Source organism: Phyllobates terribilis, unplaced genomic scaffold, assembly GCF_046119375.1.
Source record: "Phyllobates terribilis strain yellow unplaced genomic scaffold, ASM4611937v1 Scaffold_5__5_contigs__length_657084704, whole genome shotgun sequence".
Lineage (NCBI taxonomy): Eukaryota > Metazoa > Chordata > Amphibia > Anura > Dendrobatidae > Phyllobates > Phyllobates terribilis.
The window spans coordinates 635,300,025-635,314,433 of NW_027362765.1; the positions used below are offsets into that span (position 1 = coordinate 635,300,025).

General features: G+C 45.0%; 1 protein-coding gene across 1 annotated transcript in view; it reads right to left on the reverse strand.

Annotated features, from left to right (window-relative positions):
* Nucleotides 1-3,031: 3,031 nt before the first annotated feature.
* LOC141273800 (mitochondrial ribosome-associated GTPase 1-like) overlaps nucleotides 3,032-14,409 on the reverse strand; it is a 334,821-nt gene continuing 323,443 nt past the window's right edge. Inside the window, exon 11 of the mRNA XM_073686165.1 lies at nucleotides 3,032-11,757. Coding sequence (XP_073542266.1) covers nucleotides 11,660-11,757 — 98 coding nt within the window. The 3' untranslated portion in view covers nucleotides 3,032-11,659. The remainder of the gene's footprint in view (nucleotides 11,758-14,409) is intronic.

Here is a 14,409-nt window from a genome sequence, read left to right on the forward strand (position 1 = left end):
TATACAGACCTCATCCACTGTAAAAAAATATAAAAAAAATTTTTTTGTTGCTAATAGCATGCTCCAACCACACTATCTGAGCAACATGAGTGGGAAAAGTGAGGTCGTAATGGAAGGGGGAATAGGCTTGGTGTTCAAGGTGTATGTGGGGTAGGTGGTAATGTTAGTGAAAGCTGTAGTGAACCAACACTGTCACATTCTAGCCAAAGACAACTGACAACTTCTGTTACTGGACAGGCTACTGCACTCCCTTTGGCAGCCGCACAGCGGTACGCCTTGTACATGAGGACCAGAAAGAGCAAGTGGCCTCTCCTCCTCTTCCTCCACCTCAACACACACAGTACAGTCCTAAGAGTTGGCACCCCAATTACCCTGATCTCCCATCACAACTCTCCAGCCGCCCAGCTGACTGTAGGGAACCACAGATGAGTGAGTCTGCAGTGCTGTTCACACATTCTATACCATGGGAATTAGCGGTCTGCTCCAAAGATTCACAGACTCAAGAGGAGGAAAGCATCTGCAACAATGCTCAAATTTTTTTTAGGAGCAGGACAAAATAGGGTTCGAGCAGAATCGTGACCCTCGCCACCAGATGTTAACCACCATGGGGGGAGTTGATCTTGATGAGATTTAAGATACCTGAGGCGCACATAGACGGTACTGTGCTGTCAGGGCAGGAAGGGGGTGACTTTCAGGGCGAGGAATGGGAGAACAGAGAGGATGAATATGAGGTTGTAAATCCTACTCGGTGTGAGCCCAGAGCCCGGCAGCTGAATAGCTCATTTGAGGAGGTGGGGGAGGAAGACAATGAGCTTATGTTGCGCCCTACGGCACAGACACGGAGTGATGCAACCACGAAGAGCACTGCATCCTTAGCCACAACTGTGCCTGTGGCCAGCAGAGGTCGCTGTTCTGCAGATCCCCAGGGCGGCAAGGGTTGCCTAGCCTGTTCTTTTTCTTGACAACGCAAAGGATGAGCCAACTCACATTATCTGACAACTTTGCAAAAAAGACTCAGTAGAGGGAAAAATGCAATAATTTGACTACTACATGCATAAACCGTCACATACGCGATCAACATGTGTTACTCTGGCAATCTCACTACGATAAAATGTGGACCAACGGGCTTAACAAACCATCGGCCGCCCCATCAACCACATCTGCTGTTTCTTCCTCTTCCGTCACTGTGCCAAGTGTTGTCACGCAGAACCTCCACTTGTTTACCTGCTCCAGTCAGGCTGAATGAGAGCCCATGAGCGGTAATTGCAGTGGATATGCCTGCTGTTTTTGCTTCACCGAGCACACCACATCTCTCTTAATCCACCATAACATCTCCGCCTGCACCTATCTCACGGTCCAGCAGTTTGGCATGTTCACCCTACTCCACCCTCTCTCAGCACTACAGCCAGCCCTGGGCCCTGCAGTTGTGGTCACGTAAAAGATTAGTTCCTCCTACAGTCATGGCCAAAAGTATTGAGAATGAGACAAATAGTAATTTTTCCAAAGTTTACTGCTTCATTTTTTGTAATGGCAATTTGCATATACTCCTGAATGTCAAAGAGTGATCAGCTTAACAGCAATTACTGTACTTGCAAATTCAATATTTGCCCAGAAAATGAATTTTAACCCCCAAAACACATTTCGACATCATTGCAGTCCTGCCTTAAAAGGAGCAGCTAACATCGTTTTAGTGATTGATCCATTAACACAGGTGTGGGTGTTGATGAGGACAGGGCTGGCGATCAATCAGTCATGATTAAGTAAGAATGACATCACTGGACACTTTAAAAGGAGGCTGGTTCTTGGTATCATTGTTTCTCTTCAGTTAACCATGGTTATCTCTAAAGAAACACGTGCAGCCATCATTGCACTGCATAAAAATGGCCTAACAGGGAAGAGTATCGCAGCTACAAAGATTGCACCTCAGTCAACAATCTATCGCATCATCAAGAACTTCAAGGAGAGAGCTTCCATTGTTGTCAAAAAGGCTCCAGGGCGCCCAAGAAAGACCAGCAAGCGCCAAGACCGTATCTTTAAACTGTTTCAGCTGCGGGATTGGACTACCAGCAGTGCCGAGCTTGCTCAGGAATGGCAGCAGGCTGGTGTGAGTGCTTCTGCACGCACTGTGAGGCGGAGACTCTTTGAGCAAGGGCTGGTTTCAAGGAGGGCAGCAAAGAAGCCACTTCTCTCCAGAAAAAACATCAGGGACCGACTGATATTCTGCAAAAGGTACAGGGAGTGGACTGCTGAGGACTGGGGCAAAGTCATTTTCTCTGATGAATCCCCTTTTCGATTGTTTGGGACATCTGGAAAACAGCTTATTCGGAGAAGAAGAGGTAAGCGCTACCACCAGTCTTGTCTCATGCCAACTGTAAAGCATCCTGAAACCATTCATGTGTGGGGTTGCTTCTCAGCCAAGGGAATGGGCTCACTCACAGTCTTGCCTAAAAACACAGCCATGAATAAAGAATGGTACCAGAATGTCCTCCAAGAGCAACTTCTCCCAACCGTCCAAGAGCAGTTTGGCGCCCAACAATGCCTTTTCCAGCATGATGGAGCACCTTGCCATAAAGCAAAGGTGATAACTAAATGGCTCATGGAACAAAACATAGAGATTTTGGGTCCATGGCCTGGAAACTCCCCAGATCTTAATCCCATTGCGAACTTGTGGTCAATCATCAAGAGACGGGTGGACAAACAAAAACCAACAAATTCTGGCAAAATGCAAGCATTGATTATGCAAGAATGGACTGCTATCAGTCAGGATTTGGTCCAAAAGTTGATTGATAGCATGCCAGGGAGAATTACAGAGGTCTTGAAGAAGAAAGGGCAACACTGCAAATATTGACTTGCTGCATTAACTCATTCTAACTGTCAATATAACCTATTGGTACTCATAATATGATTGCAATTATATTTCTGTATGTGATATAAACATCAGACAAACACAGATAAAAACCAGAGGCCAGCAGATCATGTGAAAATATAATTTTGGTGTCATTCTCAAAACTTTTGGCCATGACTGTACACATGACAAAGCTAAGAGGTTGAACTCCACCATCTCCAATCTGTTGGCCATAGAAATGCTGCCTTTGTGCCAGGGGAATACAGACTGTTTCCGAAAGGTGATGGCCATCGCTGTCCCCCAGTACCATTTGCGCAGTCGCCATTACTTTTCTAAGAAAGCTGTGTCTGTGCTACACCGGCATGTTCCACACATCACCCGTTCCTTGACTAAATCTATGTCAGCCAAGGCGCATTTCACCAAAGACACCTGGATGAGTAAGCATTGCCAGAGGTGTTACATTTCGCTGACTGGGCACTGGGTGACTCTGGTGGATGTGGGGGAAGGGGCAGCTCCATAAGTGTTGGAATCCCCAAGGCTTGCAGGACAAACCTCTGTATTTAACACTTCCTCCACTGTTTCTGCCTCCTCCACCTCCTCTAGGGCCTCCACCTGCGCCCTCAAGCTCAGCCTTAATGAGACACGTGTTCCAACAGTGCAGAGCGAATTCCCACCACCTCCATACTGCGCAGCCAGGGCTCACTGCAATCGGGCAGTGTTAAAATTAAAATGCCTTGGAGATTGCAGTCATACAGCTGAAGAGTTGTGGACAGCTATCCAGGCCGAGTTTGAGCAATGGCTGTCTCCGCTGACCCTGTAGCCAGGGAAGGCCGTGTGCGCTAACAGTGCAAACCTGGTGACGGCCCTACGCTGGGGCAAGTCATTATCCCGGCCTAGATGCACTGCTGCAGAAAACACGGAAGCTGTGTGCCCACTTCCGCTATTCTCACCCCTCAGGTCATCGACTTGCATCGATACAGAGCTCTTTGTCCCTGCCAGTTAATGGTTGATATGCGATGTGCCGACACAGTGAAATTCCACTTTACACATGTTGCAGTGACTGTGGCAGCAGCGACAAGTTCTGGCACAGCATCTCATGTCATATGGCATGGGCCAACGCAGAACGGGCATGGTGCAAATCACGTTTGTGGAGTGGGTACAGATTAAGGACCTCTGCATTCTTCTGCACAATTTTGAAATGGCTACTAAGATGGTTATTGCTGATGATGCAATCATCAGCCTCACTATTCCAGTCATCTACATGCTGTGGCAGACTTTGAATAGCCTGCAGGAGGAGGTGGTGGTCCCAGAGGAAGAGAAGGAAGCAGAGGAGGATGCAGAAGGGATAACAATTTCTCTAAGTTCCAGACTGTCGTCACACAGGCAGGTGCCAAGGGAGGGTGGATTACAGCGATCAAGAGGGGCTGGTGATATCACACAAACTGTTAGTGAAGGTGCAGGAGCCGAGGAACAAATGGAGGAGAAAGGTGATGGGCAAGCAAGTCAGGAAATGAAGAGGATAATCATCCCCTCTCTGTTGTTTGTGATTGGCGGGATGGGACAGAGGAAACAAGCATGAGTGTTACCCAGCCACCAACACACATGGGCTTGAAATGCATGGACGAACCCGACACATGAGCACCTTCTTGCTGCACTATCTGCAACATGATGATCCCCATATGGTTAGAATTCAAAATAGTACTGACTACTGGGTTGCTACTCTGTTAGATCCATGTTATAAGAGTAAATTTTGTCACATGCTTACCGCCCTGGAAAGAGACCCGCGCATGCTGGAGTATCGAAACACTCTTTTAGACAACCTTAAGAGAGGTTTTCCCCAAGATATCAGTGAGGCACCCAGTATGCATCGCAGGTGTAGACTTCCAACCTCAGGAATGTCAATCTGTCAACGCAAACACATTAGCAGCAGCAGCAGCGTATGTGGAAGAAGCAATTTCTGTGAGTCTTTTCACACATTTTAGACCAGCTCGTGCACCAGCACAACAGTGTACAAATCTGACACATGGTGAATGACTGGAGAGGATGGTGCAGGGGTATCTCAAGCTCAATATCAATACCATCAGGGAGGGTTTGGACCCTTTTAAATTTTGGTCTTCAAAAATGGAAGAGTGGTCTGAGCTTGCCTGTCATGCCTTGGAGGTTTTATCATGCCCAGCAGCCAGTGTTCTCTCAGAACGTGTCTTTAGCATTGCTGGTGGTGTCCTGACGGATAAGCGCAGCTGGCTGTCCCCTGAAAAAGTAGACCACCTAACTTTCATCAAGATGAACAAGTCATGCATCTCCAAGGACTTTTGCACCACAATCGCAGACTGTAGAGACTAGGTGATGGTGAAGACTTTAGTGTGCTGCATTGATCTCATGTAATTGCAGTCTGTGATATCTTTTTTTCATGGCATCTGTGCCTGCTGTTGCTGCTGCAGATGTTAACACTATTTTTTTTAAATATGGAGACTCCTGGTTGGGTCTCCATCTGCTGGGCTTGATGTAGTGGAAGAGGTCCTCATTATACTATTTCTACTCTGGTGAAATTGATGCCATTTTGGTGGTGTGAAGACTCGTGGTTGGGTCTCCTTCATGTGTGTTGCCTGTAGCAGTAGGGCCTTCAGACCGGCAGGCCTCCACTTACTTTCAGTCAACTACCTGTGTTACTATCCTTAAATTTTTGTAACAATAGTATTCTATAAAACTCATTTTTCTGCCATCTGAGTGTGGCTGAGCAGAAAAGCAGCTTGAGCTGTGGCTTGTGATATCAGGGCTCCCAGCACAGCAGGCATACACCGATTCCTTACCCACCTCATCTTAATTTGAAGTTAAATTCAAAGCTGTAAATGCTGGCCCACACCATGATACCTCATGCATGGCCCATGGCTGACTACTGCTGTGCCATTATAAAATTTGCACTGTGGGTCAGTTGATGCCACTTTTCCTGGTGTCTGCCCCTAAGCTGTTTAAGCAGCTTTTGGGCCTGTTTGAAGGGGTTGTGTATGCGTTTGGTTTTGCCTCCCATTGCATCCAATGGGTTCGGCATGTTCAACGAACTGTTCGGCAAACTATTCAGCAAACATTGGGACGTTTGCTGTGCTGAAAGGAACCAAACATTGAAAGGTTCGCTCATCTCCAGTTTCCACGCCGGACAGGTGTCTTTCTCAAGTGTAAGAAAAACTTTATCAGTTGCGGAATGAAGCAGATTTTTCTGCTAAGATATATTACAAAAGTTTCTTATATTCGCCTGTACTATTGATTCATGCAGAATTTGTTGAAGGTACCATTCTTAAACCACTCATAAAATACCAAGAGAGTGATTCCTACCTGTCTTAGAGAAAATGGTAGTCCAAATGAAGATAAATGCGTGCAGCTTCCAGGGGTCCTTTGAAGAAGTCACAACTGCAGCTAGAGGTGATGGACGAGTGCCGGAGTCTGTAGAACAAGTCGTGAGTGTTGCAGAAAATGGGTTCAAACAGCGTATTAACGCCGGAGATAAAGGGCTGCAGAGACTCTCAGAGACTCGGGCTTTCAGGTACATGTATTTTATGAGTGGTTTGCAGCGCATCTCTTTTCTTTTTATCATTTCATTATTATTTGCACCAGGGCATACGGTGCTTTGAGATTGCGGCTCTTTGCCTATCTGATCTTACTATAGCAGCAGCGCTATTGCAGTTTTTTACATTTTACCTTTCTTAAACCATTTTGTGTGGTATAACTATGTTACAAGGGCATATGAATTAAAATTTTGAAAATTGCTAATATTTCACCAAATTTATCACCAGTCTTATTGTCCTAACTTTACAATGACCAAGAAGTAAAAGTGTCATAAAAGAAAAACTCACTATCATCACACTGTTATGGTAAATATTTATAGTTTGCTTTGATTATTATTTAGACAACTAAATATACCTATGTATCTCTGATAATTTTGTATTTTAGTAATTAGTTTTATAAGTGTTATTCACGAAAGCAATAACACAGGGTGTTGCCTCTAATATAGAGGTGTCTTTGTGTTAAGTTTTCTTTGTTACAGAAGGCATAGGGAACTGGACAGAACTAGTTTCAAGGACTTCAGCAAAATCCAAAATTTACAAACTTGTTGTTCCCAACTAAAATACTTTCTTCCCCAATTAAAATATTTTCTTTCTTATGTAATGCACTAAAACATCCTCTTTCTTCTGTGGGTGTAATAAAATACCGTACTTGTTGCTTGGGATCTGAGGGCAGACAAGAATTGTACACTGAGAGACACTGTCTGTGCGCCATTTTCTTATCTCTGATCCATCGTATTTATTTAATTTGGACAAAATAATGGCAGATTTGGAGATTGTTTGAATCACAACCCAAATTAGCTCTCCTTCGAAGGGGCTACCTCAACACCACCAAAATTGAAACATTTTAAAAACGAGTCTTTGTTAAAAAATCAAAACTGGCTTTGGTGTTAAGAGGTTAAATATGGAATAAAATTTTGTTTTACTTTTTTGTTTTTTTTTAAGGGAAAAATGCACTTCTATTGTTACACTTCATCACTGTCATCTATGGATGAAGAATCCTCTAGAAATAACCTACCGACTACGAGTAGTACCAAACCTACGAATAACAGAGAATATGGACAGCTGAGGGGAAAATCTTATCCCAAACATAAATTGTCATCCCCACAACCCCGGGAGAAAAAATCCAAATCCACTAACCTTGAGGTAATCAACCTTTCTACACATGTTCTGTCCGATAACCAAAGAGACGTCCTCGCTCTGGGTTTAACTTTTGTGCCGACTAATAATTATAATTTTTTTACAGTACTGAAGGACCTACAATTATTTCTTAGAAAGGTGATCCTACAGAAACTGCACACCAAACCAATGTCGGACGTTAATCTGAATACCACTGTGGAAAAAGAGGCCCTGTCAGCTCTAGAGGAATTGGAAAGAGAAAATATCTCAACCCAAACAGGTACTTTCCCCTGTTCGGTTCGGGCCAGATCTACAGCTTTCCCTCCCTTTCTTCTCTGCCCACAAGTAGAGATATTTAACAAACTAGTCAGTAATGACCTTAGGACATTGTCAGGGGGACCTAAACATGACAATCGCACTGTCGGTCAGAGAATGGCACTTGGCGAGCTACAGTCGCTCAAGGATGTAGTATTTAAACCTGCGGACAAGGGAGGGAACGTGTTGATCTGGCCAGTTACGAAATACGAGAAAGAAGCCATTAGACAACTTAGGGACCGGTCTTCATATATCACTCTACCTAACAATCCCTTGACAGCTTTCAGGGCAGATCTTTTTGACATTCTTGAGCGGGCCTATGAACAAGGTATTATACCGAAAATTTTTTTTGATGGCCTATGTGTCAAATGCCCAGTGATTCCCACCTTTTATTTACTCCCGAAAGTACATAAGAATCTTATGGAACCACCGGGATGTCCGATTGTCTCTGGCATTGGAGGGCTGTGTGATCCCATTTGTAAATTCGTTGAATACTATTTACATCCACTTGTTGAGACCTTGCCCTCCTATGTCAGGGACACTGGTGACGTCCTCAGGAAAATTGACGGTTTATACCTTGACTCAGATAGTCTTCTAGTGGCTGTTGACGTTGAGTCATTATATACTAGTATTGACCATGGGGATGGACTACGGGCCGCGGCGTTCTTCCTCGAGACCAGCAATCTAGATGCCTCTCTCCATGCACTGATCCTGAAATTATTAGAGTTCATATTGACTCATAATTTCTTCACATTTAAAGACAGATTTTTTCTTCAGAAACGCGGCACTGCGATGGGCGCGGCGTGTGCGCCGTCCTACGCTAACCTCTTTCTCGGGTATTGGGAGAGAGAGGTTTTCGGGGATGGCGCGTGCGCCGCTACCCATGCACAGTGCTGGTACAGATATATAGATGATATCTTTAGCATTTGGCAGGGTCCCGAGACTGAGCTTCGTGATTTTATCTCCTCTCTGAATTCAAACAACCAAAATATTAGACTTACCTAAATATTGGATCCGACTCATATTGATTTTTTGGACATTGGGATTAGTGTCCAATAGGATGGTCTAGTGCTGACTGATGTTTTTCGCAAGAAAACATCAGTGAATGCATTACTTCATGCAACATCAGCTCACATACCGTCTACTATTCGGCCATTCCAATGGGACAGTATCTCAGAACTAAGCGCATCTGTTCCACTTATGCGGCGTTTGAGGCTCAGTCTCGGGACCTCCAACAGAGATTCCATGAACGAGGTTACAGTGCACGGAGTATTAAAAGAGGCTATAGACGGGCGAGGAGGACTCCACGTGATCTCCTTCTAACTAGCGCTAAAAAGTCACCAGAGAAGGACCCCCCCCATTAGGTTCATATCGACATACAATAGTCATTGGCATGCTATACGAGGAATCCTCAATAAACATTTGTCAATTCTTAAAACTGAACCTATACTTAACAAAATCCTGCCAGATAGACCATTAATGACGGCCCGGAGGGGTAAAAGTCTGAGAGATTCGTTAGTCAGGAGCCATTATGTTGCCCCCACTTCAACCCCCTTTGGGATGGCTAAACAAAGATGGGGATGTTACCCGTGTGGATCCTGTAAGGCGTGCAGAAATATAATCCGTACTAAGTCATTCTCTGCCAATAACGGTCAATATTTCCTGTAGCTCTACATACATTGTATATATGGCTAACTGTCCCTGCAACCTCAGCTATGTGGGACTCACTTCCCGAGAATTTCAGGTGCGTGTCAGGTAACATGTCAGGGATGTGGTTGCTGCACGGGACACCCCTGACGTCTCAACACTCAAGACCATCCCGCGACACTTCAGGCTGCGCCATAACTGTGATCCCTCATCCCTTATATTTAGAGGCATTAACATGGTACATTTGGGCACGAGAGGGGGTAACTATAAACGTATATTGGCGCAGCTTGAGTGCCGCTGGATTGCTATCCTGGACACGGTGACCCCTGGTGGTTTGAATGAAATAAATAGTTTTTCATCATTTTTATAGACCCCGTTTTCCCTTGTTTTTTATGTGATTTTAACTTTTTTTGTTTATGTTGATTTTTCCCTTTATAGCTTTGCATCTTGTTATCACCATATATATGCCTCGACTTCTGTATGGAACTACTGGACACTCTAGGGAAGTGATGATTTCACCAACCAGGAATCGATCACTACATACAAGATTTTAACTACTCAATGGAACGATATTACTATATCTGTATTGACATTGCATCTGTATATATGTATATACTGTATTGCTGTTTCTCCTGATCAGGGTAATAGCTGCTCTTTATATATTGATTCATTGTCTCCTCCTTCTTGTATATTGAGCCTTGTCATATACATTTAGTATGTATCCCTGTGCCCTTATCTCGTCCCCTACTTGTCATGGCCGCCGCTGAGCCACGCATGCGCAGTGCCGTCCTGGTCTGGCCGCGTCCCATCGGGCTTCCGTAAGTTGGAGCTGTGGGTAGTGACGTCACTAGTTGCGCGTCCCTGCCCATGGTTCCGTCGGGAAACTGGCCGGATGTGACGTGGTACGGGGGGACGCTCTGTCACTCCGCATGCGCTGCAGCAATCAGCGTCGTCACCTGCGATACGTCCGTGCAGGAGATATAATGGTGCCCACCCCTTCCACAACCACAGCCCCCCGAAGAAGCCATGCGAAACGCGCATCGGGGCTGCAGAGTGGCCTGGTGGTAACCGCAGTACCTTATGGGTGAGCTCTCTGATCCTACCTGCGATTGTTATTTTGCCTGTTCAACTCTCCTTGGTGGCTTTTTTGACTGTTGTTCTCTGTGTGGAGGCACCTACCTTAGGGAGACTGTTCAAACTCCATACATTACCTACTGCCACGTCTATAATGTTTACATGTGCCATGGATTTATTATATGCTACTGTTGAATAGGGTCAGTCAGCTGTTCCCTTAGGACCCACCAACAATTGCTGCCCTGCACTTGTGTGTATTCCTACCCCGAGAGATCTATTTTCTTAACTTTGTTATGTGATTTTAATTTTATAAATTAAATAAAGTGTCTTTTATATATCAATATGGATTTATACTTGATTTGGGAGAATACTCCAATTTTGTAGGCTACATTTCTATTGTTATGCTGCATACGATTTTCTGGTATTGGGTGTTACCTCTGAAAAATACATATCTTTCATAATAATACAGAGGGCTCAGATTCATCAAGATGGACATTGTTCACAATGGTCATAATGAGGGGGTGTGTTGGATTGAGAGGCACCTGATTCATTAGAAGGCGCGAGCCTCTTAAATCATTTGGTTGTCAAGAATTAGACAAGTGGGTGTCACCATGCCCTATCCCAGCATATCACATTTTGGCGATGCTGGACAAAACTAGCATAAAAACGCTAAAAGTCGCATAATTTCTGCTTGCCTCCATGTTATGCAAAAATGTTGCAGTTTCAAAGAGTTTTACACCAGGTTTCTGGTGTAATCTCTTTCATGAATAGGGATCATGATTTGAAGATGAATCAAACCCACATACATTTAGCAGTCTATTATTAATATGGGGATTATGCAACAAGGTTTATTACACAAGTTGTATTTTAAATGTACGGCTTCAAATGTTTATTTTAAACTCTTGGAGATTAAGTCGTCAAAATCCATTATACTATCAAGCAAGCAATAGTCAGTAAAATAACATGGGAAAAATCAAGTTCAGTAAGAAATTTTCCAAAGACTAGTGAAGCTTAGCTTTGTTATGAAAAATGACAGTATAGTGGAGTTTTCTTTTTCATGTGCTGTATGAAATCCAATTCTTTAAACAACTTCTTGTACTTTTTAATCCAAAGTCACTGTTCCCAATTCTCCTTTGCGGAAAGATCGAATGAAGTCATAAGCAGCAGCTGAGTAATTTGGAACTGTAATATTCACATTTCCTAAAAATACACATCGAAATAAACATGATAAAATAAAAGAATTTAGACATATTTGACTGAAAAGGCCCCAAAAGGAAAAACCTAGTCATGTGAAATAAATATACACAAATATATATTTCAAGTCTGTCACAAAAAATGGAAAGTGTATGGTAGAAAAAATGAAGTTGAACATTGTTTTTCTGTGATGTAATCCCAGTTCACTTTATAAAGGAAGAAGATACATTTCTGACATAGAACATAATAGTGCGATAGTGGAGATAGAAGCAGAATACTGGGGCTGCGCTTGCCTCTCCTACCTGACGCGCCCCCTGGGCCATATTCTTTAGGGGGAATATCCGGAGCCGGATCAGATGGGAGTTGTAGTCTTCCGAGTGGCTGTGACCCGGTCCGTGCCCAGGGTGTCAAACTCAGTTGTATGTGGCAGTCCTACAGATGTTATTAAGTTCTTAATGTCGACTACGCCACCCGTTGTGTTGCGGTCACTATGGCCGCCGCTGCAGCAGGGTCCGCTGAGGCTGATGGTGCAGGTGCAGCTTTGGTGATATAACCCCCAACGGGTGGGGTATAGCCTCAGGGGGATCAGGTGCAGAGGATGGGGGTTGTGGTGATGCAGTGTAGACGGCAATCAGAGACAGAGTCGGGTTATGCAGTTTAGGATGTTTACTCACTGCTGATGTTCCGGTCACTCCAGCTTCGAGTGACCTCCCGAGCCGTGCTGCGTCCACCAGGTTCTGGATCCAGCCAACCCCCAAGCGAGTCCGGAGCGTGACCCTGAGCTCTCCTTCTGTCCTTTCTCTGGCCGTCCCCACTATTGATCCACCCAGGTCCAGCTCCCTCGGGCCTTCTGTTGGGTGACCCTTGGCCTTGGGTTCCCTGACCCTCCACGTGGTATGCCTTCGTGGTGGATGTGGTGGGTGGCCGTGGCAGACGCTGCCCACGGCCTCCGGTCTCTGGCTGGGGTGTGTTTTTGCCCCCACCAGCTTGGGTTCCGGTACCCTAATGCCGGCTCTTCACCCGTTGTTTTAATTTGGGATCTTAGAGTCCTCTCTTCTGCTTCCCCCTCTGGGTCTCTCTTTCTTTCTCCTCTCTCTCTCTGGGTCTCTCTTCTCCTCCGCTCGCTGACTTTCTCTCTGCAACTGACCCTGTTCTTAGTTGGTGCCCACCTTATATACACCCTCTATGTGTGAGCTCAGGTGACCAGCACCCAATGAGCTCCTATCTTTACCCAGGCTGCTCCCCCTATCTGCCCCTACACTACTTGGGATGTACCACCCCCCTCCCACTCCAGCCAGGAACAGACTCGGTCGTACCTGCACATTTCTAAGTGGGAGTACCGTCGGTCTGCTCCTCGGAAATGGGATGTGTGTAGTGCATGCAGCCTACCGAGCTCAGATCCACACTCCATCCTTACCCGGGAGTGGAATATCACACCTCTGGGTTGAGGTGCAATACCCCTGTAGCAGCCGAATCCTCAGGGTGCTACATACCACTGATCCAAGACGTCTTCAGAGGGTGGTGATGCAGGAAACAGTAGTAAGTAACTGCACCACTGTCCCTGATGACATCCTGTTCCAGGAGGGAAGCGAGTGCAGTCCCAGCCTCCTGTAACCATCCTGTTGGAGAAACCTCTCAAACGAAACATCACAGGAAGTATAAAAAAAAACACTTTTAGAGAATAGCTAGATAGGTTTATTGTAAAATGCCCTACACTTCTCCCTAATTACAAGAGTGCTTAGGGTGTAAGGATAGATATTTAGGTCCTCGACAATATGCATGTACTCTTAGTGGTTCATTCACAGATCTCCTATAATGGTATGCTACAACATTTAATAGAGTGGATGACAAACTATTTAGTTTTATTTATTTTTTTCTTATATTCTTCCTTCTAAAACTCAGGTGTGTCTTATGGTGAGGTACATCTTATAATCCCCAAAATACAGTAAGGCTGTGTGCCCATGATGAGTTTTTTAAGCGTTTCTGCAGCGGCAAAAACACTGCAGAAACGCTTAAAAATGCATGGTAGAAGGCCTGCCATGTTCCCCAATGATAATCTGCATGTGCTGTGCACATGCTGCGGAAATTTCCGCTGCGGATTATCATTGCGGAAAAATACACAGCATGTCCATTAATTTTGCGGACACGCAGCGTAATTGTCACCATTGACTTTCATTGGAACGCTTGGATTCTGCATCAGTGCATCTGTACATGCGGAATCCAAGCGTTTAAATGTGAGGATGGTACCCAAGTGTGGAGGAGAGGAGACTCTCCTCCGGACCCGGGTACCACAGAACCTGTAAAAAAAAAGAATAAAATAAAAAATAAATATCATATTTACCTTCTGATGGCCCCCGCTGCGCTTGTCCTCCCTTGCCGGCAGCTCGCGGTGGACTGAAGGACCTGCGCTGACGTTATAGTCATGTGACGGCAGGTCCTTCAGTGTAGTGTACCGCGAGCTGCCGGCAGCCAGGACGGAGCGAAGCAAGAATCCGGGGGCCTTCGGAAGATAAGTATAGATTTTTTTATTTTTAAACATTCTTTAAGGTCACACTATATAAATCCATGCCGTTTGCATGGATTTATATAATGTGACCAAGTTGACAAGCACTTTCCAAGTGATGCTAAAATCGCTTGGAAAGCGCTTGTCAACCCGCA